Below are 21,179 nucleotides of genomic sequence, written 5' to 3'. Positions count from 1 at the left end.
TTGGCACAAACCCCGGGCATAACTAAGTACCAACTTCAGCCACCATGACTATATGATGTGGCTTTATGGAATGTTCATGCCTTGGAAAATGAATACAAAAAGATCTTAGAATCAGATAGGGGCAGAGAGAAGCCCAAGAACAGGAGAAGGAGAAAAGGGAGAAGAGAAAGAAAGCAATAGAAACAAAGAAGAACCCCAGCAAAAATACGTGGGCAAGGAAAGGGGGAAGCTAAAAGATGTCGTTTCCAAAACTCAGGGCCATTTTGATCTCATCTTTATGAGCACGTTCCCTTCTTACACAAATAATTAGAAAGTAATGCTACATAAGTACGTGTCTTTCCAAATGAAAGTGGATGCTAATGATTTGTTTCCTGAAATTTCTGAGTTTGGGGGTATATCCTATCAAAAGGCAACAGCAAGACCTAGCTATTGTAAGATTAATTAATAATTTTGAAAAGTGCAAATTATTTCTATTTTGTTAAATCCCCCACAGAGCCTGAACACATTTTGGTCATAGATGAGTCACCTGTTGACATTTATCCATGACTGTCCTGCTAGGGCCCAAAGGATAGAGTGACGGGGGACATTATTAGAAAAACACAAGTACGTTATTTCTATGCTGGCAACATGACACATACCTCTAACTAGTACACAAATGATCTTTTTAACAAAATCCATAATAATCAAGTTCTGCCTCAATGTTTGAATAATATACCATAATGCAAACATTGATATGTAGCTACAGCTGTGAGTATAAGACTAAAAAGATTCAAACACGATTGAATTTAAATATGTATTTTTTAGATTTAGAGAAAAACGTCAGCATGTGTAGAAAAGAAATTTGGAGCAGAAAATAAGGTTGCTAGACTAAAGATAAAGCTGATTAAAAAATAAAGTTATCGGCCAGTGGCTCACGCCTGTAATCCCAGCACTTTGGGAGGCTGAGGCAGCGGATCACAAGGTCAAGAGATCGAGACCATCCTGGCCAACATGGCGAAACCCCATCTCTACCAAAAATACAAAAATTGGCCAGGCGTGGTGGTGCACACCTGTAGTCCCAGCTACTCAGGAGGCTGAGGCAGGAGAATGGCTTGAACCCAGGAGGCAGAGGTTGCAGTGAGCTAAGATCGTGCCATTGCACTCCGGCCTGGCAAGAATGAGACTCTGTCTCAAATAGTAATAATAACAATAATAATAATAAAGTTATTAAAGCAATCCCCATACACTGATTGAGGAGCAGGAAGTATCCGACATGCTATGCACAATTCCTGTATACGCCCCCATTGCATGTGGAAAAGGATAGAGCAGGGGTATATCTATGTTATTATCAGGTGTCTTTCCAAGACTGACACACACACAAAAATTTTGACTTAGTTGTATCTTTTTAAAATGAGAAACTAGTATATGTGCTTATTTCAGTAAAAATATGATTATAATTAATCATATTTTAATTTTTTCATTGGTTCCAGGAAGCTCATATCCAAAGTTTCAAACCAAATACTATTTTTACTCCTCCAAATTGATAATTGTATCTGAACCTATTCCTTTCTGTACTTGTTTTTATTTTTCCTGATCTTGGCTTTTTTTTTCTGTTTTATTATATTGCTTGCATTTTTGTAAGCCTCCTCAAATATTTTATGGAAGAAGAAAGGGCAAAAATAATAAAATAGATAGATAAACCCATACATGTAGATACTCCATTTAATACAAAGGTAGAGACCTAAACACAATGAGTAATATATACTGTATGATTCCATTTATATATCACACAAATATAGGCAGAGGCTGGGCATGGTGGCTCATGCCTGTAATCCCGACACTTTGGGGGGCCGAGGCAGGTGGATCACTTGAGGCCAGGAGTTCAAGACCAGCCTGACCAATATGGCAAAACCCCTTCTCTACTAAAAGCACAAAAATCAGCAGGGCATGGTGGTAGATGCCTGTAATCCCAGCTACTTGGGAGGCTGAGGCAGGAGAACTGCTTGAACCTGGAAGGTGGAGGTTGCAGTGAGCTGAGATTGCGCCATTGCACTCCAGCCTGGGTAACAAGAGCGAAACTCTGTCTCAAAAAAAAACAAAAAACAAAAAAAATACAGCCAGAACCCATCTGGACTGCTATGGGGTACACACAGGGATGTTAAAACTATGAAGAAAAGCAAAGAAGAGTGTACCACAAAAATGAGAATACTGGTTAACACTAGTTAGGGAGGGAGTGAGCAGTGGTGGGAAGGAGCACCAAAAGGTCTTTCTCTTTACCTGGATAAAAGTTAAAAGGGTGTTCACTTTGTGGTAATTCCTTGAACTGTTTAAAGGTCCTTTTACACACGTTTTGCATTCTTTTTGGTACAAAGTGTTATACTCCACAAAAGGGCTAAAATAACATTTATTTATTTACTTATTTATTTATATAACTGAATGGTGAAAATAAAAATAAATGCTTGCAAAACACTAGGATTTCTTAAAGCTAAAAATAAGGGTTTTTTTTTTTTAAAACTAGAAGGAACAATGTCCAAATTCTACACATTAAAAATGTTAGAAGGATGGACTGAAGTGGGATGGAAATTAAAGTATTGTAGCATTAACTAATTCAATACAGTTATAAAAACAGACAGCACATAAACAATGTTGCAAAATTCCTTTCATGACAGTGTTTATCGAGAGCCTATGTGTCAGGTACTTTTCTAGGTACCAGAGACACAACAGTGAAGCAGTGCACGTAACACATAAGGTCTCTTTTTTTATGAAGTTACATCCTGGAGTGTACATCCTGGAAGCAAGAGGGAAGAGGAGGCTCCTGATAGTTAGAAAGAGAGATGACAAGGTTGGGCACGCTGGTTTGTGCCTGTAATCCCAGCACTTCGGGAGACTGAGGTGGGCGGATCACGAGGTCAGGAGATCGAGACCATCTGACTAACATGGTGAAACTCTATCTCCACTAAAAATACAAAAAATTAGTTGGGCATGGTGGTGAGCAGAGATCTGTCTGGGGGACACAGCAACACGAAAGGAAGGAAGGAAGGAAGGGAGGGAGGGAGGGAGGGAGGGAGGGAGGGAGGGAGGAAGGAAGGAAGGAAGGAAGGAAGGAAGGAAGGAAGGAAGGAAGGAAGGAAGGAAGGAAGGAAGATGACAAGATATTATAGATAAACACAAGCATTCCAGAAGGAAGGAACGGCTTATGTAAGTCCTCAAGAGTGGAAAGACTTTGGCATATTTGAAAAGCTAAAAGGCTCTTTGGCTGAAACACAGTGGGAAAAGGGAGAAATATTATCAGGTGATGTGAGAGTAGGCAGAGGAGAGATGATGTGGTGGTCTGTAAGGGTAGAGGTAGGATGCTTGGATTTTGAGTGTGATAGGTTTGAAGAAGGAGGTTGAAACGACCTGACTTAAGAGTTTACAAGTAATCATTCTGACTACTTTATGGGCCATAGGTTTTATCAAGGAGATAGGGCAACAGTCAGGCCGCTATGGCAGTAGTCAAAGAGAGGCAAAATGGAGGCCTGAATTGGGTCTCTAGCAGTGATCATGAAAATGTAGACAGACTCATGTTATGTTCTAGACATAGAACAGCAGGGTCAGCAGGACTTGCTGATGCATGAATGTGGAGCAGAAGGCAAAGGAAAGAATCATGTATAACTCCTAGATTATGGCTTGAGCAATCAGGTGGTTTACTGAAATGAAGAAATTGGAATAAAAGCAGGTTTGGAGGTATAAGAAACTAAAAGGTTCTACTGCAGCCATGTTAAGGATGTGGTGCTAATTAGACAAGCATGTGAAGATGTCACATGGAAATTGGCTATAAATTTGGAATCCTAAAAAGAGGTTACAGTTGGAGATACAGGCAGTCATCAGCCTGTGTATAATATTTAAAGTCTTGGAACTAAACAAGGTCATCTAAAGATAGCATATAGGAAAAAGGACAAGTTTTAGGCACCCAACACTTAGAAGCTGAGCAGAGGAAAAGGAGCTAACAAGCAAGAAGAAAGAAGAGTAGGCCCAACCTTTTGCATATTAAGGAATGCATTGAAAGTGATTTTTTTTTTTTTTTTTTTCCAGCACAGTGGGCTAAGAGGCAAACATAGGGCCTCCTCCAAGAACCAAGGGAATCAATATCTTGGCCCACCTGAAATCCATCTACAGCATACCAGCATGCCCAAGCATGATGCGTTCCAGGATACGGCCATGGGAATGAAAAGCAAAGTACAATCAAATTGATGAAGTACTTAGCTCATAGTAAATTTAGAGTTTTTTTGTACAATGTTTATAATAATATATTGTCCATTGAGGTCTAATTATGATGCTTTTAAAGACTCTTTTAAGTCTCAGCCATAAATATCTAGTCTCATGTCATCTGGAAACAGACATTTTTCTAAAATTCCTTATGGCAAAGACATGCATAAAATATCGGCATTCTTTCAAGACCAAGAAGAATACACAAAAATATGTTCTAGGCCGGTTCAGGCCTGTAATCCCAGCACTTTGGGAGGCTGAGGCGGGCAGATCACCTGAGGTCAGGAGTTCGAGACCAGCCTGGCTAACATGGCAAAACCTAGTCTTTGCTAAAAATACAAAAATTAGCCAGGCTTTGTGGCAGGTGCCTGTAATCCCAGCTACTCAGGAGACTGATGCAGTAGAATCACTGGAACCCAGGAGGCAGAGGTTGCAGTGAGCTGAGATTGCACCACTGCACTCCAACCTGGGCAATAAGAGCGAGACTTCCTCTCAAAAAAATAACATAAAATAAAATAAAATAAAATAAATAAAATAAAATAAAAAGATCGCCCCAGGTGGCTGGCAAGATAATCAAATAGGAACAGCTCTGCTCTGCAGCTTCCAGAGAGATCAATGCAGAAGGGGAGTGATTTCCGTATTTCCAACTGAGGTACCTGGCTCATCTCATCGGGACTGGTTAGACAGTGGATGCAGTCCATGGAGGGTAAGCAGAAGCAGGGTGGGGCGTCACCTCGCCCAGGAGGCACAAGGGGTTGGGGAACTCCCTCCCCTAGCCAAGGGAAGCCGTGAGGGCCCAACCATGAGAAATGGTGCATTCCAGCGCAGATACTATGCTTTTCTCATGGTCTTCGTAACCAGCAGACCAGGAGATTCCCTCGGATGCCTATACTACCAGGGCCCTGGGTTTCAAGTGCAAAACTGGGTGGCCATTTGGGCAGACACCGAGCTAGCTGAAGTTTTCTTTTTTTTTTTTTTCATACCCCAGTGGTGCCTGGAACACCAGTGATACAGAACCGTTCACTCCCCTGGAAAGGGGGCTGAAGCCAGGGAGCCAAGTGGTCTAGCTCAGTGGATCCCACTCCCATGGAACCCAGCAAGCTAAGATCCACTGGCTTGAAATTCTCGCTGCTAGCATGGCAGTCTGAAGTCGACCTGGGATGCTTGAGTCCACCATTACCGAGGCTTGAGTAGGTGGTTTTCCCCTCATAGTGTAAACAAAGCCTCCGGGAAGTTCGGACTGGGCAGAGCCCAGCACAGCACTGCAAAGCCACTGTGGCCACACTGTCTCTCTAGATTCCTCCTCTCTGCACAGGACATCTCTCAAAGAAAGGCAGCAGTTACAGTCAGGGGCTTATAGATATAATTCCCATCTCCCTTGTACAGAGCACTTGGGGGATGGGGTAGTCGTAGGTGCAGCTTCAGCAGACTTAAACATTCCTGCCTGCTGGCTCTGAAGACAGCAGCAGATCTCCCAGCAGAGTGCTCGAGCTCTGCTAAGGGACAGACTGCTTCCTCAAGTGGGTCCCTTACCCCCATGCCTCCTGACTGGGAGACACCTCCAAGCAGGGATCAACAGACACCTCATACAGGAGAGCTCTGGCTGGCATGGTAGGTGCCCCTCTGGGATGAAGCTTCCAGAGGAAGGAACAGGCAGCAATCTTTGCTGTTCTGCAGCCTCTGCTGGTGATACCCAAGCAAACAGGGTCTGGAGTGAACCTCCAGCAAACTCCAGCAGACCTGCAGCAGAGGGGCTTGACCGGTGGAAGGAAAACTAACAAACAGAAAGGAACAGCATCGACATTAACAAAAAGGGCGTCCACACAAAAACCTCATCCGAAGATCACCAACATCAAAGACCAAAGGTAGACAAACCCACAAAGATGAGGAAAAAACAGCAAAAAAAAGGCTGAAAACTCAAAAAATCAGAACACCTCTTCTACTCCAAAGTATCACAACTCCTAACCAGCAAGTGAACAAAATTGGATGGAGAATGAGTTTGATGAAGTGACAGAAGTAGGCTTCAGAAGGTGGGTAATAACAAACTCCTCCAAGCTAAAGAAGTATGTTCTAACCCAACATAAGGAAGCTAAGAACCTTGAAAAAAGGTTAGAGGAATTGCTAACTGGAATAACCAGTTTAAAGAAGAATATAAATGACCTGATAGAGTTGAAAAACATGACACGAGAACTTCATAAAGCATACACAAGTATCAATAGCTGAATCAATCAAGCAGAAGAAAGGATATCAGAGACTGAAGATCAATTTAATGAAATAAAGCGTGAAGACAAGATAAGAGAAAACAATGAAAAGGAATGAACAAAGCCTCCAAGAAATATGGGACTAAGTGAAAAGACCAAACCTACGTTTGATTGGTGTGCCTGAAAATGATGGTGAGAATGGAACCAAGTTGGAAAACACTCTTTAGGATATTGTCCAGTAGAATTTCTCCAACCTAGCAAGATAGGCCAACATTCAAATTCAGGAAATACAGAGAACACTACAAAGATACTCCTTGAGAAGAGCAACCCCAAGACACATAATTGTCAGATTCACCAAGGTTGAAATGAAGGAAAAATGTTAAGGGCAGCTAGAGAGAAAGGTAGGGTTACCCACAAAGGGAAGCCCATCAGAATAACAGTGTATCTCTCTGCGGAAACCTTACAAGCCAGAAGAGAGCAGAGTCCAATGTTCAACGTTCTTAAAGAAAGAATTTTCAACCAAGAATTTCATATCCAGCCAAACTAAGCTTCATAAGCAAAGGAGAAATAAAATCCTTTACAGACAAGCAAATGCTGAGAGATTTTGTCACCACCAGGCCTGTCTTACAAGAGATCCCAAAGGAAGCACTAAATATGGAAAGGAACAACCAGTACCATCTGCTGCAAAAACATACCACATTGTAAAGACCATGTACACTATGAAGAAACTGCATCAACTAACAAAATAACCAGCTAGCATCATAATGACAGGATCAAATTCACACATAACAATATTAATCTTAAATGTAAACAGGCTAAATGCCCCAATTAAAAGACACAGACTGGCGAATTGGATACAGTCAAGATTTATTGCTGTGCTGTATTCAGGAGACATATCTCACGTGCAACAACATACATAGGCTCAAAATAAAGGGATGGAGGAATATTTACCAAGCAAATGGAAAGCAAAAAATGCAGGGGTTGCAGTCCTAGTCTCTGATAAAACAGAATTCAAACCAACAAAGATCAAACAAAACAAAGAAGGGCATTACATAATGGTAAAGGGACCAATGCAACAAGAAGAGCTAACTATCCTAAATATATATGCACCCAATACAGAAGTACCCAGATTCATAAAGCAAGTTCTTAGAGATCTACAAAGAGACTTGGACTCCCACACATTAATAGTGGAAGACTTTAACACCTCACTGTCAATATTAGATAGATCAATGAGACAGAAGGTTAACAAGGATATCCAGGACATGAACTCAGCTCTGCAACAAGCAGACCTAATAGACATCTACAGAACTCTCCACCCCAAACCAACAGAATGTACCTTCTTCTCAGCATCACATTGCACTTATTCTAAAATTGACCACATAATTGGAAGTAAAACATTCCTCAGCAAATGCAAAAGAACGGAAATCAGAAAAAACAGTCTCTCAGACCACAGTCCAATCAAATAGAACTCAGGATTAAGAAACCCACTCAAAACTGGACAACTACATGGAAACTGAACAACCTGTTCCTGAATAACTTACTGGGTAAATAATGAAATTAAGGCAGAAATAAATAATTTCTTTGAAACCAATGAGAACAAAGACACAACGTACCAGAATCTCTGGGACACAGCTAAAGCGGTGTTTAGAGGAAAATTTATAGCACTAAATGCCCACAGGAGAAAGCGGGAAATATCTAAAATCCACACCCTCACATCACACTTAAAAGAACTAGAGAAGCAAGAGCAAACAAATTCAAAAGCTAGCAGAAGACAAGAAATAACTAAGATCAGAGCAGAACTGAAGGAGACAGAGACACAAAAAACCCTTCAAAAAAATCAATGAATCCAGGAGCTAGTTTTTAGAAAACATTAACAAAATAGATAGACTGCTAGCCAGACTAATAAAGAAGAAAAAAGAGAAGAATCAAACAGACACAATAAAAAATGATAAAGGGGATATCACCACTGATTCTGCAGAAATACAAACTACCATCAGAGAATACTAGAAACACCTCTATGCAAATAAACTAGAAAATCTGGAAGAAATGGATAAATTCCTGGACACATACACCCTCCCAAGACTAAACTAGGAAGAAGTCGAATCCCTGAATAGACCAATAACAAGTTCTGAAATTAAGGCAGTAATAAATAGCCTATCAACCACAAAAAAGTCAGGACCAGATGGATTCACAGCTGAATTCTAGCAGAGGTACAAAGAGGAGCTGGTACCATTCCTTCTGAAACTATTCCAAACAATAGAAGAAGAGAGATTCCTCCCTAACTCATTTTATGAGGCCAGCATCATCCTGATACCAAAACCTGGCAGACACACAACAGAAAAAGAAAATTTCAGGCCAATATCACTGAAGAACATCGAAGAGAAAATCCTCAATAAAATACTGGCAAACCGAATCCAGCAGCACATCAAAAAGCTTATCCACCACAATCAAGTTGGCTTCATCCCTGGGATGCAAAGCTGGTTCAACATACACAAATCAATAAACGTAATCCGTCACATAAACAGAATCAATGACAAAAACCACATGATTATCTCAATAAATGCAGAAAAGGCCTTTGATAAAATTCAACACCGCTTCATGCTAAAAACACTCAATAAACTAGGTATTGATGGAATGTATCTCAAAATAATAAGAGTAATTTATGACAAACCCACAGCCAATATCATACCTAATGGGCAAAAGCTAGAAGCATTCCCTTTGAAAATTGGCACGAGACAAGGATGCCCTCTCTCACCACTCCTATTCAACACAGTATTGGAGGCTCTGGTCAGGGCAATCAGGCAAGAGAAAGAAATAAAGGGTATTCAAAAAGAAGAGAGGAAGTCGAATTGTCTGCATTTGCAGATGACATGATTGTATATTTAGAAAACTGCAACACCTCAGCCCAAAATCTCCTTAAGCTGATAAGCAACTTCAGCAAAGTCTCTGGAAACAAAATCAATCTGCAAAAATCATAAGCATTCCTATACATCAATAATAGAGAAACAGAGAGCCAAATCATGAGTGAATTCCCATTCACAACTGCTACAAAGAGAATAAAATACCTAGGAATCCAACTTACAAGGGATGTGAAGGACCTCTTCAAGGAGAACTACAAACCACTGCTCAACGAAACAAAAGAGGACACAAACAAATGGAAAAACATTCCATGCTCAAGGATAGGAAGAATCAATATTGTGAAAATGGCCATACTGCCCAAAGTAATTTATAGATCCAATGCTATCCCCATTGAATCTGCTATCTCCATTGAATCCCCATCTGTGAAGAAAGCTACCACCGACTTTTCTCACAGAATTCGAAAAATCTACTTTAAATTTCATATGGAACTATAAAAGAACCCGTACAGCCAAGACAATCCTAAGTAAAAAGAACAAAGCTGGAGGCATCATGCTACCTGGCTTCAAACTATAGCACAAGGTACAGTAACCAAAACAGCATGGTACTGGTACCAAAACAGATATTTAGACCAATGGAACAGAACAGAGGCCTCAGAAATAATGCCACACATCTACAACCATCCGATTTTTGACAAACCTGACAAAAACAAGCAATGGGGAAAGGATTCCCTGTTTAATAAATGGTGTTGGGAAAACTGGCTAGCCATATACAGAAAACTGAAACTAGGACCTCTTCCTTACACCTTATACAAAAATTAACTCAAGATGGATTAAAGACTTAAACATAAGACCTAAAACCATAATAACCCTAGAAGAAAACCTAGGCAATATCATTCAGGACATAGGCATGGGCAAAGACTTCATGACTAAAAAACCAAAAGCAGCTGGGTGCAGTGACTCACACCTGTAATCCCAGCACTTTGGGAGGCCGAGGCGGGTGGATCACAAGGTCAGGAGATCGAGACCATCCTGGCTAACACGGTGAAACCCTGTCTCTACTAAAAATACAAAAAATTAGCTGGGCGTGGTGGTGAGCGCCTGTAGTCCCAGTTACTCAGGAGGCTGAGGCAGAAGAATGGCGTGAACCCAGGAGGCGGAGCTTGCAGTGAGCCAAAATTGCGCCACTGTACTCCAGCCTGGGCGACAGACAGAGAGTCCATCTCAAAAAAAAAAAAAAAAAAAAAAAAAAAAAAAAAAATCAAAAGCAATGGCAACAAAAGCCAAAATTGACAAATGGGATCTAATTAAACTAAAGAGTTTCTGTACAGCAAAAGAAACTATCGTAAGAGTGAACAGGCAACCTACAGAATGGGAGAAAATTTTTGCAATCTATCCACCTGACAAAGGCCTAATATCCAGAATCTATAAGGACCTTAAACAAATTTACAAGAATAAAACAAACAACCCCAACAAAAACTGGGCAAAGGATATGAACAGACACTTCTCAAAAGAAGACATTTATGTGGCCAAAAAACATATGGAAAAAAAGCTCATCATCACTGGTCATTAGAGAAATGCAAATCAAAACCACAATGAGATACGATCTCATGCCAGTTAGAATGGCAGTCAATAAAAAGTCGAGGAAAAACAGATGCTGGAGGGGATGTGGAGAAATAGGAACACTTTTACACTGTAAGTGGGAGTGTAAATTAGTTCCAGCATTGTGGAAGATAGTGTGGTGATTCCTCGAAGATCTATAACAAGAAATATCATTTGACCCACCAATCCCATTACTGGATATATACCCAAAGGATTATAAATCACTCTACTATAAAGACACATGCACACAGATGCTTATTTCAGCACTATTCACAAAGACTTGGAACCAACTCAAATGCCCATCAATGATAGACTAGATAAAGAAAATGTAGCACATATACACCATGGAATACTATGCAGCCAAAAAAATAAAAGGTGAGCTCACGTCCTTTGCAGGAACACGGATGAAGCTGGAAACCACCATTATCAGGAAACTAACACGGGAACAGAAAACCAAACACCGCATGTTCTCACTCATAAGTGGGAGTTGAACAATGAGAACACATGGACACAAGGCAGGGAACATCACTCACCGGGGCCTGTCAGGGGTAGGGGCACTAGGGGAGGGAGAGCATTAGGAGAAATACCTAATGTAGGTGATGGGTTGATGGGTGCAGCAAACCACCATAGCATGTATATACCTATGTAACAAACCTGCATGTTCTGCACATGTATCCCAGAACTTAAAGTATAATAAAAAAAAAAAAGTTCTAAAAATGTGCGTCAAATTAATGATTATTTACAGCACCCAAAAATCCAAAGTAACATGGTAGCTGCTTATAAAGAGAACCCTTTCAAAAGAGAACTGCTCATATTATGAAAATAAAGAACGCTAAAGTTATTTATAGGAACAGAGAAAACAAGTCCTTTTAGGTTTGATGTTACTACATAACTGGAAAATATAAATTCTAAGTTTGAATTCAGTGATGATAGCAAAATTTTTTTTATTATTATTATACTTTAAGTTCTAGGGTACATGTGCACAACGTGCAGGCTTGTTACATATGTATACATGTGCCATGTCGGTGTGCTGCAGCCATTAATTCATCATTTACATTAGGTATATCTCCTAATGCTATCCCTTCCCCTACCCCCTCCCCACAATAGGACCCGGTGTGTGATGTTCTGCTTCCTGTGTCCAAGTGATCTCATTGTTCAATTCCCACCTACGAGTAGAACATGCGGTATTTGGTTTTCTGTTCTGCGATAGTTTGCTGAGAATGATGGTTTCCAGCTGCATCCATGGATGACAGCAAAATTTGACTTGATTCCTTTTTTTTTTTTTTGAGATGGAGTTTCGCCCTTGTCCCCTAGGCTGGAGTGCAATGGCATGATCTCGGCTCACTGCAACCTTCGCCTCCTGGGTTCAAGTGATTCTCCTGCCTCAGCCTCCCAAGTAGCTGGGATTACAGGCGTCTGCCATCACACCGGCTAATTTTTGTATTTTTAGTAGAGACGAGGTTTTACCATGTTGGCCAGGGTGGTCTCAAACTCCTCACCTTAAGTGATCTGCCCTCCTTGGCCTCCCAAAGTGCTAGGATTACAGGCGTGAGCCACCACGCCCAGCCTACTTGATTCCTTTTTTGTATTTAGTAACAATTCAGGAGCTTTTAAAAATGACCTATTACCCCAACATCTTTGTACCTCTGAACATTTGAGTTGTGTCTTTAAAAGGCAGATTCCCTGGATAACCATCCTTTAGTTCCCTGATATGTTTTGGATGTGTGTCCCCTCCAAATCTCATGTTGAAATGTGATCTCCAATGTTGGAGGTGAGGCCTGGTGGGAGGTGTTTGGGTGAGGGGGGCCAATCCCTCATGAATGGCTTGGTACCCACCCTGCAGTAATGAGTTCACCTGAGATCTGGTTGTTAAAAAAGGTCTGGGACCTCCCCACTCTCTCGCTCCCTTCATTCCCATGTCATATGCCAGCTCCTCCTTTGCTTCCTGCCATGTATGGAAGCTTCCTGAGGTCCTCACTAGAAGCAGATGCTAGCACTATGCTTTTCCTACAGCCTACAGAAGCATGAGTGAAATAAACCTCTTTCTAAATTACCCCATCTCAGATATTTCTTTACAGCAACGCAAAACACACTAATAAATTCCCTCTTGCCAAAACTATTTAGTAGTGTTCCATCTCTCCTCCACATATGTACACACACACGCACACACACATACACACACACACACATATGCATTGGCAAAAGATCTCCAGACCCTCTTTCCACTATAATAAGCCCCCTATGTCTTCTACCTCCCAGGGTTCAATGACTCTGGCTCTTTTATGACAGTAACAGTATTGACAGGCTTCACAGGTAGAAACTCTTCATCCTCTCACATTCCAGTTTTCAAGAGACAAGGAAGTGATGCCCACATTCTGCCAGCTTCCCAATGCTACTTCAAGCCTAACCTCAAGAAAAACATCTGGTGTTAAGAAAAGCAAAATCCAGACAGGCGCGGTGGCTCGCATCTTTAATTACAGCACTTTGGGAGACTGAAGTTGATGGATAGTTTGAGCCCAGGAGTTCAAGACTAGCCTGGGCAATACGGTGAGACACCCCTCTCTCTAAAAATAAAAAAAAAAAGCGTAAAAAAATTTAAAAAGAAAGAAGCAAAATCTTTTACCATTGTCCTATTTTTTGGTAGCTCTTCAAACTAAAACCAAGATAAATAACAAAAGGGTCTGCACTCCTTCTAATTCCCTAAATCTGAGTATCATTGTTTTCACTACCAACAACAGTCATATCTTTGTGCCAATGTATTTGTTTCATATTATTTTACTATTTGTTGAAAATTATGATAATGATCTGCTTATTGACCACATTTCTTTTCTACTAAATAACATGTGTAGTTTCACAACAATTAACCAAACTTCTTAGTTTATAAGATATTTAAACAAAATATTCTCTAGTGCTTGGCTGTACCACACATTTGTGCTGTTGAACAACTTTCCCCTTGGCTGAGATTCCCAATTACCTTCATTTTCCTTCTGCTCTGTCACAAAGATAAATGATTGTGCTTACTTAGTTTAGTTGAGAGCACAGTTTCCCATAGAGCATTTTTACAGACATTCATGGCCAGGGAAATATTTAAGGCAGTTTTACGAAGGCCATCAGTTCTAAACCTTTACAAGAATTACACACCTCTTGAACCTTTTCCCCTCCAAACTGTGGAAGAGACAGAGGAACTGAAGGACAGAGTCCTTAAAAGAATTGAGTCAACATACTTCTGGTCTTCTTTTAGAATTAGTTCAATCTGTTCATCACTGTTTTTCACTTTCCTGTGTTGAATACTTTTAAGAAAAGTCTCTGTCTACCATGTTCAAAATGGATTGGTGGTGCGGGGAGGGAAACGCTTTCTACAAAAACCAGAACAGTGTCCTCTGTGAGTAAATAATGGGATTTCTGTGGTAATTTTGTGGTTCCAAAGTTGACTGACAATTTCCAGCTTGAAAACCACCCTTTGGAAGCAGGAGGCTCCACTGATCGAGATGAAAGAGAGATTACCAGAGGAACTGATGATGGTGTGTTCAGGACCCCAGGGCTTAAAACAGTTTGAGTGAAGATGGAATATGTTACAAGACAGGGGAGCAAAGGAGGTGACATCTGACTATAAAAGCCCTGACACAGTATCACCAAAATGAAGGGCACGTATTTTGCCATCCAAACAGTATGTCATAAACCAAGCATGGAAAAGTATCAGCAGATATTTCAACCTGGGAACTTGGAATTCTGGTCCCTATCATGCTGTCTTGGGGCAAGAATCACCTCTGGCAGAGATTACAATCCCTTCCTTCCCATGTCATATGCCAGCTCCTCCTTTGCTTCCTGCCATGTATGGAAGCTTCCTGAGCTTCCATGCATGGAATGGCCAGAGGTGTTATTCCAGCTCCCTAACAGAGTTGCAGCAGTTCCATTTAATATTCTTCTCTAGTGAAACAGCAAAGGCCCCTCATGCCTATTTTTAAATGCACATTTTTAATATTCAATATAATGCTACTCTTTAACAAACTCTTTACTCCCTGCCTCTCTGATGAAGCTTCCCGTGGTCTTTAAAGAGATTGTTAACCCAAGAATAGATCGCATTCTTTCTACATGAGCAGGCCGGGAGACACTCCATTAAGCCTTCCGGTATTCAATAGGAAGCGCCATCTCTCACCTCTGAGGCGATGAGCCAGTTGCTCGGTGATGAGCTCAGGAGCCTCCTGGAGAATCTCCTTCAGCACGAGGGAAGAGGAAGACTCTCGGAACTCAACGTTGGCATCGCTCTGCTCAACTGGATTAATGACTTTGACAACTGCTGATTCTAAAGTTTTGTCTTCACTGTAAAGCAAATGGAGAGGAGGAGGAGAAAGGAATATGGCATGTCTTACTACTTTTGGGAATGTTTAAATCTCTGCTCTCACACAAATGGCTTCCTCTCAATGACCAAAAATACAAGGGAACTCACATGACTCAGAAGATGGGAGCCTTATATTCTACGTATTTTCATATTTCATTTAAACTATTTATTTTCCCCAAATTCTTAAAATACCTTCATACCTTACCAGCTTTATCCTGTGCTACACTCTTGGAAAATAATAGTAGCTAACACTATTGGACTCCCACCACAGGCTGGATACTATTATAAATACTTTAGGTGTATTATCATATTTTAAACTAGAAAATAACACTGTAAAATGAATTCTATAGACCGAGCACAATGGCTCACGCCTGCAATCCCAGCACTTTGGGAGGCTGAGGTAGGCGAATCACGAGGTCAGGAGTTTAACACCAGCCTGACCAACGTGGAAACCCCATCTGTACTAAAAATACAAAAAATTAGCCAAGTATGGTGGCAGGTGCCTATAATCCCAGCTATCTGGGAGGCTGAGGCAGGAGAATCACTTGAACCACATAGGCTGAGGTTGCAGTGAGCCAAGACCGTGCCACTGCACTCTAGCCTGGGCAATAGAGCGAGACTCCATCTCAAAAAAAAAAAAAAAAAAAAAAAGAGTTCTATAAAATGCACTAAAAACAACACTAGAAAATCCCCATTGTATAAATTAAAAAAAACTGAGGCACAAAGAGGTTAAGAAATTTGTGCAACATCACACATCTACTAAGTAGACTAGCCAGTATTTAAACTCCAATAACCTGGCTCCAAAGCTTGCAAATCCAGTCATTGTGGTATAGAAAAAACACTACTGGGCCTATTTTCCTTCCACCATCATTCTTTATATGTGAGACAGAGGTGGTTTTTAGCAAAGGCAGGAAGAAAAGTTTGGATCAATCCAATTTTATTCTTTCTGCCTGTCAAAAACAAATGAGTGGTAATGAAAGAAATAAAGATTTCAATTTATTTTTGAAAAGCATTCTATTTCATAAACAATTCTAGAGCTAGAGTTCACAATCCCAGCCTCAAAATCAGTCTAAATTTTTCCATTTTAATTGGTAACAAAACTATTCCTCAGATTTTGATTGACACACACTCGTTCCACAATTCACATTCCAATTGCATTGTATTTATCTGTGTTTCTTTACATCAGCTGGTTTAAAACAGTTAACATGGCTGGGCATGGTGACTCACACCTGTAATCCCAGCACTTTGGGAGGCTGAGGCAGGCGGAGCACCTGAGGTCAGGAGTTTGAAACCAGCCTGGCCAACATGGCGAAACCCCATCTCTACTAAAAATACAAAAATTAGCTGGGCGTGGTGGCAGATGCCTGTAATCCTAGCTACTCAGGAGGCTGAGGCAAGAGAATCGCTTGAACCTGGGAGGTGGAGGCTGCAGTGAGTCGAGATTGCGCCACTGCACTCCAGCCTGGGCGACAGAGCAAGAATCCATCTCAAAAAGAAAAAGAAAAAGAAAAAGAAATAGAAATAGTTAACATGTAAATTTGGTCAAGCATATGATTTCCTGAATACCAGTTATTGAAGTCAGTCAAATAAACTACCCAGAACTTTTAGCCACGTGTCAATGATCAATAAATATTATTCAAATAATTTCATTCAGTTTCAAACAGCATGAGGATAAAAGCAGCCACACATAGGCAGGTTATTTTCAAAACTCCTCATAAGTAAATGAATTGCATGATAGATATCACAATACATTCATACCTAAATATGCTTCCTAAAAAGTTAAATACAAAATTATTAAATAGAAAAGGTTTTATTTCATGTATGCTAAGGTCAATGTCCACTGGTTAAGGTTATCAACAACTTGCAAATCGCCAAACTGTGAAAAACTAACATTTTAAACTACTGAAGTGTTTGACTGGTGAATCTTCATTCAGTAGCAGTAGAAAGCTTAACAAAAGGACATCTTCATAAAGTCCTTGATGGCAGAGAATTTGTCTTATTCCTCCTTAGGCACCTGTAGATTTTTACATGAGTTAGCAATGCTTAAGTATTTATTCAAAGAGTCAGAAGATAAAAGTTCTAATCCCAACTCTTCTGCTAACTACATGTGGTTCTTTGCTTTTGTTGTTGTTGTTTGTTTTGTTTTGTTTTGTTTTGTTTTTTGAGACAGGGTCTCGCTCTATCATCTAGGCTGGAGTGCAGTGGTGTAATCACAGCTCAACCATGAGATGCAATTGCAGCCTCAACCTCCCAGGCTCAAGTGATCCTTTCACCTCAGCCTCCTGAGTAGCTGGGACCACAGGTGCGTACCACTACGCCCAGCTAATTTTTTTGTATTTTTTGTAGAGACAGGGTCTCACCATGTTTCCCAGGTTGATCTCAAACTCCTGGGCTCAAGTGAACCTCCTGCCTTGGCCTCCAAAAATGCTGGAATTACAGGCATCAGACACCATGTCAAGCCTGCATGTGGTTCTTTGGACAAGTCGTTTGTGACACTCAGTTTCAAGTGTCTTATCCATAAAACAAAAAGTTTGAGCTACATGAATAATAAGAAAAAAAAAGATCCTTCTCTTATAGTATAAAATGCTATGAATGAATAAATAATCAAATGATCTTCATAGCCCATCTCTACATATTTTTCCATTTCACCACTGAGATTTCTTTCCTAAGAACCATTCCATTTTATCTAGTGTTTAATTTCAATTTTTATTACATATGTTCGGCATCAATACATAAGACTATTGTATTGCTATAAGAAAGTGTTTGAAATGGTTTAAAAACTATAATTTTAGGCTGGGTGTGATGGCTCACACCTGTAATCCCAGCACTTTGGAAGGCTGAGGTGGACAGATCACTTGAGGTCAGGAGTTCAAGACCAGCCTGGCCAACATGGTGAAACCCTGTCTCTACTAAAACTACAAAAATTAGCCAGGCGTGGTGGCACATGCCTGTAATCCTAGCTACTCAGGAGGCTGAGGCAAGAGAACTGCTTGAACCTGGGAGGTGGAAGCTGCAGTGAGCCAAGATGGAGCCAATGCACGCCAGCCTGGGTGACAGAGCAAGACTCTGTCTCAAAAAAACAAAACAAAACAAACCTCTATAATTCAGTAAATTTTACAATAACTTTACACTTAAAGATTTCATATCTGAAATGCAAAAGTAAAAATGAAGGATTAGCATGACCCAAATTTTGGCATAAGAGAAGAAAAAGATATTCCCTTTCCTCTGCATGTCCTCTGCCCTGCTGTTGTTGTTGTTGTTTTGGGATTTCGGGGTTTGTTTTTTGCTTTTTGTTTGTTTTTGTTTTTGTTTTTTTTTGGGGGGGACGGAGTCTCGCTCTGGCTGGACTGCAGTGGCTGGATCTCAGCTCACTGCAAGCTCCGCCTCCCAGGTTTACGCCATTCTCCTGCCTCAGCCTCCCGAGTAGCTGGGACTACAGGCGCCCGCCACCTCGCCCAGCTAGTTTTTTGTATTTTTTAGTAGAGATGGGGTTTCACCGTGTTAGCCAGGATGGTATCGATCTCCTGACCTCGTGATCCACCCGTCTCAGTCTCCCAAAGTGCTAGGATTACAGGCTTGAGCCACCACGCCCGGCCTGTTTTTTTTTAAACAGTCTCACTCTTTTGTCCAGGCTGGAGTGCAGTGGTGCCATCTCGGCTCACTATAACCTCCACCTCTTGGGTTCAAGCAATTCTCGTGCCTCATCCTCCAAGTAGCTGGGATTGCAGGCATGCACCACCACCCTAGCTCACTTTTGTATTTTTAGTAGAGACAAGGTTTCACCATGTTCATCAGGCTGGTCTCGAATTCCTGGCCTCAAGTGATCCGTCTGCCTTGGCCTCCCAAAGTGCTGGGATTATAGGCGTGAGCCACCAAGACCAGCATGTCCTCTGCTTTTAATACATCTGCCTAAACCACAAAAGTCCTGAGTAAAGTGACACTTTGCCCAGAAGAACCTTCAATGAAGGATTAAATCTCAGAGCTTCACAATGGATCTTACCTCGCCAGCACGTTGCTGCCAACGAGTGTTATCGATAACTTCCCTTCATCATTTAATTGATGCAGGTTAATTTCATCCCGGAATATGTGGAATGATTCGGAAATATTTAGCTCTTCTAAAATAAACCTCGTCTCGGTGAAGTAGTTGAATTCAGTTCTTGGTATGTTCAGCACTGGTAAACACAGAACCCCTGGTGGACTGACCTACCAAGAAAAAAGTTGACTGAATTACGAAAATAGCAGGAGGAAAGAATACAATTATATTTTCTCCAGCCTCGGGGTAACTGGTAAAAGGAATGGGAGTCTTCTGACCTCACTAAACCACGTGGCATTCATAACCAAATTTTCCTGAACCCAATTAATAGGGCCTTATGCTCTGAGTGGCTCCTAACATTTTTTAACCTCGTTACCCTGCTTGAAATGTCTCATGCTTTATTTGATGTCTCATTTTAGACCCTGCACCATTTGTATATATAAATATATATCACATATAAATAAAATTTAAATAAATAGATAACATATAAATATATACTTATATATAAATTTAAACATATGCATATACATAAATTGTGCAGGGGCTAAAATGTAAATAAATATATTTATATACAAAACACATTCTCTTCTCTAAGAGTAACAAACTCACATATCTTTATAAACTTGGCACAAAATCAGGACAATTGAGGCAGGGTGGGTGGGGACTGTGGGGACAGAGGAAGGCACGTATGTTGCATCTAAGTGGGATGCCTGTCACTCAGCCCCAGCCAATGTTTCACATGTAAAAATTCAGGCCCAGTTTTGTTAAAACTTTAAATTACCGGGCTGGGTGCGGTGGTTCATGCCCGTAATCCCAGCACTTCGGGAGGCTGAAGCAGGCAGATCACGAGGTCAGGAGATCGAGACCATCCTGGCTAACATGGTGAAACCCCATCTCTATTAAAAATACAAAAAAATTAGCCAGGCGTGATGGCAGGCACCTGTAGTCCCAGCTACTCAGGAGGCTGAGGCAGGAGAATGGTGTGAACCCGGGAGGCAGAGCTTGCAGTGAGCCAAGATTGTGCCACTGCACTCCAGCCTGGGGGACAGAGCAAGACTCCATCTCAAAAATAAAAAAATAAATAAATAAATAAAAAATTTAATTACCCAAGAGAAGCTATAAGTCTAGATGTCTAGATTTGGGGTATTATTTGTGAAATTTAATTACTACAATTCATTTTGTAAAATTCAGAATGTCAGTAGAAATTCATTTATGAGTCAGCTTCAGCCTACAGACTATCAGATTGTGATCTCTATTGATTTCTTAAATCATAAAAAACATTTTTTATTAACAAGTCTCTTAGAAAATGGATCTGTGGCAACCAAAGAAAACAGGAGATAGGCGAGAGGTAGAGAATTGTAGAGTCACAATAATAAACTTGTTTTTGTACGGGAATGTAAAAAATAAAGATGCTTTAAAAATTACTATGAATATACAGCAATAATCCTAGCTATCACTGAGAGAATGTGGGGTTAAGTGACATGGAATTTGTGCATAAAGTAAATGGCCTTTACTGTCACACCATCACCAGCTTGTCACAGTTTTAACATCTTTATCATCTGTCTCCCCTTTCTAGCATTAAGAAGGCAGGGCTTTTGGACGGTTTTGTTCAGTTATGTTTCCAGTGTATAAAACAGTCTGGCACATAGTAAACACTTAGTACATATTTGTTGAATGAAAGAAACGAATCAGCCACTGCTATAGCATACAAAGCACGAAACCACTCCAACAAAGTGGGTTTTCTCCCTCCTCTCATGCTAATACTGAATCACAGTTGCATAATAAGTGTTAACAACTTACGTATGGCTAGTTATTTTTCCTAATGAATGGAAGGTTCTAACTCCTGATATTGAAACTTGAGTGGGGAAGAATCAACATGTAAATCAGGCATGTGACCTGAGCCTCTCCTGGCAGGACCTATT

The 21,179-nt window shown here is 40.7% G+C and overlaps 1 protein-coding gene across 1 annotated transcript in view; it reads right to left on the bottom strand.

The window, feature by feature from the left end:
* Positions 1-21,179, bottom strand: part of PRUNE2 (prune homolog 2 with BCH domain) — a 296,911-nt gene that overhangs the window by 221,994 nt on the left and 53,738 nt on the right. The window contains 2 exon segments of the mRNA XM_030919141.1: positions 15,042-15,205; positions 19,225-19,427. Of these exon segments, the coding sequence (XP_030775001.1) occupies positions 15,042-15,205; positions 19,225-19,427 (367 nt within the window).

Source organism: Rhinopithecus roxellana, chromosome 16, assembly GCF_007565055.1.
Source record: "Rhinopithecus roxellana isolate Shanxi Qingling chromosome 16, ASM756505v1, whole genome shotgun sequence".
Taxonomy (NCBI): Eukaryota; Metazoa; Chordata; class Mammalia; order Primates; family Cercopithecidae; genus Rhinopithecus; species Rhinopithecus roxellana.
This window is presented reverse-complemented; position numbering and strand designations above follow the sequence as displayed.